This window comes from Epinephelus moara, chromosome 5, assembly GCF_006386435.1.
Source record: "Epinephelus moara isolate mb chromosome 5, YSFRI_EMoa_1.0, whole genome shotgun sequence".
Lineage (NCBI taxonomy): Eukaryota > Metazoa > Chordata > Actinopteri > Perciformes > Serranidae > Epinephelus > Epinephelus moara.
In genome coordinates this window covers 26,218,024-26,220,762 of record NC_065510.1, presented here as the reverse complement: position 1 = coordinate 26,220,762, position 2,739 = coordinate 26,218,024, and the positions used below count along the sequence as shown (strand labels likewise).

Sequence of the window (2,739 nt, the reverse complement as noted above, 5' to 3'; positions counted from 1 at the left end):
AGCACCCTGGCATAGACCTTACCGGGTAGGCTGAGGAGTATATTCCCCCTGTAGTTGGAACACACCCTCTGGTCCCCTTTCTTGAAGATGGGGACCACCACCCCGGTCTGCCACTCCAGAGGCACTGCCCCCGATGTCCACGCAATGTTGCAGAGGCGTGTCAGCCAGGACAGCCCTACAACATCCAGAGCCTTGAGATATCCAGGGCGAATCTCGTCCACCCCTGGGGCCCCGCCGCCGCGCAGTTCCTTCACTACCTCGGCGACTTCTGCCCCCGAAATTGGACGACCCGCCCCCGAGACCCCCGGCTCTGTTTCCTAACTGGAATACGTGTTGGTGGGATTGAGGAGCTCCTCAAAGTATTCCTTCCACCGCCCGACAATGTCCCCAGTTGACGTCAGCAGCTCCCCGCCCCCGCTGTAAACAGTGTGAGCAAGTTGCCGCCGCCTCCCTCCATATGGTCGCAGGTCAAATGACACGACTACAAAGTCAATCATTGACCTGCGACCTAGGCTGTCCTGGTGCCACGTTCACCGATGGACATCCTTATGCTCGAACATGGTGTTAGTTATGGCCAAACTGCGACCCGCACAGAAGTCCAATAACTGCACACCACTCGGGTTCAGATCGGGCAGGCCATTCCTCCCAATCACGCCCCTCCAGGTCCTGCTGTCATTGCCCACGTGAGCGTTGAAGTCCCCCAGCAGAACAATGGAGTCCCCGGTCGGGGCACTGTCCAGCACTCGTCCCAGGGACTCCAAAAAGGGCGGGTACTCTGAACTGCTGTTCGGCGCATAAGCGCAGACAACAGTCAGGACCCGTTCCCCGACCCGAAGGCGCAGGGACGCAACCCTTTTGTCCACTGGGGTAAACCCCAACGTACAGGCAGAGAGTCTTGGGGCTATCAGAAAGCCCACCCCGGCCCTCCGCCTCTCACCCGGAGCAACTCCAGCAAAGGAGAGAGTCCAACCCCTCTCAAGGACTTGGGTTCCAGAGCCGGAACTATGTGTCGAGGTGAGGCCGACTATATCTAGCCGGTAGCGCTCAACCTCTTCCACAAGCTCCGGCTCCTTCCCCGCCAGAGAGGTGACATTCCATGTCCCAAGAGCCAACTTCCGTAGCCGAGGATCGGACCGCCAAGGCCCCCGCCTTGGTCTGCTGCCCGATCCACACTGCACCGAACCCTTCTGGATCCCTCTGCGGGTGGTGGGCCTGCAGGGGGACGAGCCCATGTAGCCGGTTCGGGCTGGGCCCGGCCGGACCCCATGGGCGAAGGCCCGGCCACCAGGCGCTCGCCCACGGGCCCCAGCCCCAGGCCTGGCTCCAGGGCGGGGCCCCGGTAACCCTCCGGGCCGGGTACACCAACTCTTGTTATATTCCATCATGAAGGGTCTTCTGAACCGTTCTTCGTCTGACCCTTCGCCCAGAACCAATCTGCCATGGGAAACCCTACCAGGGGCAAAATGCCCCCGACAGCACAGCTCCTAGGGTCATTAGGGCACTCAAACTCCTCCACCACGATAAGGTGACGGTTCTCGGAGGAGTACTTTACCTATATCTTTACATAGAAAACAGTGGTCTGCTGCTGTATTGATGCTCTGAAGGTTGCATACATAACCTTCAAGATTAAGGTTTATGGCTTTGACTTGTTGGAAGTAAAGGTCAATCTAGTTGGCCGAAATAAGTTTTGGTCTTCGCTCATTAATCACACTCGTAAACCCAAGAAAATGCCTGTCATCCCCAGTGACTGTTGCAAAACTTGTGAGCTGTAGGCATAAATAAAAAGCCAATAATACTGTCACATTATATTTACAATGTCACCCCTCTGGAGGAAGCATGATGCCCTCAAACTGGATTGTAAAACTCTTTGTCTTAACTTTTCTTTGGGAAGGTTTTCTCCAGTTAAAAGATGGTGACACGTATGACGCCTTGCAAGGGAAAAAGGGAAAAAGACAATAATTTATATTGTAATGTGCAACATTACAATATTATATATCACTGGCTGTTTTTAACCCCAAAATCAGCCTCACACTGTCAGCTGGCAATGTGAGTTAAAGGTTTCATATTCTTTTACCTGCCTTGGCCTTTCGTGGTTCTTCTACACACGCTGTAGTCTTATTTATGCTTTCTCTTTTTATTTCTCCCTCTGCTCCCCGGCCCTGTCTCTGTCAGAACCACATGGTCCATCATTCACCATCGGTAAGGCCATATGGCTGCTGTGGGGTCTGGTGTTCAACAACTCTGTACCCGTGCAGAATCCAAAGGGCACCACCAGTAAGTTCATCGTATCAGTGTGGGCCTTCTTCGCCGTCATCTTCCTGGCCTCCTACACTGCCAACCTGGCTGCCTTCATGATCCAGGAAGAGTTTGTGGACCAAGTCACTGGACTGTCTGACAAGAAGGTGCGATTACACACATATGGACACGCAGAAACACACACACACACACACACACACACACACACACAGAAGAAACTAAACACATTCACAGTCAGGGTTGCTCTTGTAATGGATGCCAGCCCTGCGGCCAGACAGGACTCTCTAGGGAGCGCCCTTGGGCTTCAACAGCCCAAACCCTCTGGCCGTAGCTGTCACCACACTAACACTGCCAGCACAGCAGACCCAGGGGCGCGCACACACACACACTCATACACACGAGCTGCATAGATCAAAGACATGTGTGTGTGTGTGTGTGTGTGTGTGTGTGTGTGTGTGTGTGTGTGTGTGTGTGTGTGTGTGT

At 54.3% G+C, this 2,739-nt stretch overlaps 1 protein-coding gene across 1 annotated transcript in view; it reads left to right on the top strand.

The window, feature by feature from the left end:
- grin2ab (glutamate receptor, ionotropic, N-methyl D-aspartate 2A, b) overlaps positions 1-2,739 on the top strand; it is a 125,979-nt gene that overhangs the window by 110,495 nt on the left and 12,745 nt on the right. The window contains exon 14 of the mRNA XM_050044961.1: positions 2,173-2,402. Within this exon, the coding sequence (XP_049900918.1) occupies positions 2,173-2,402 (230 nt within the window). The remainder of the gene's footprint in view (positions 1-2,172; positions 2,403-2,739) is intronic.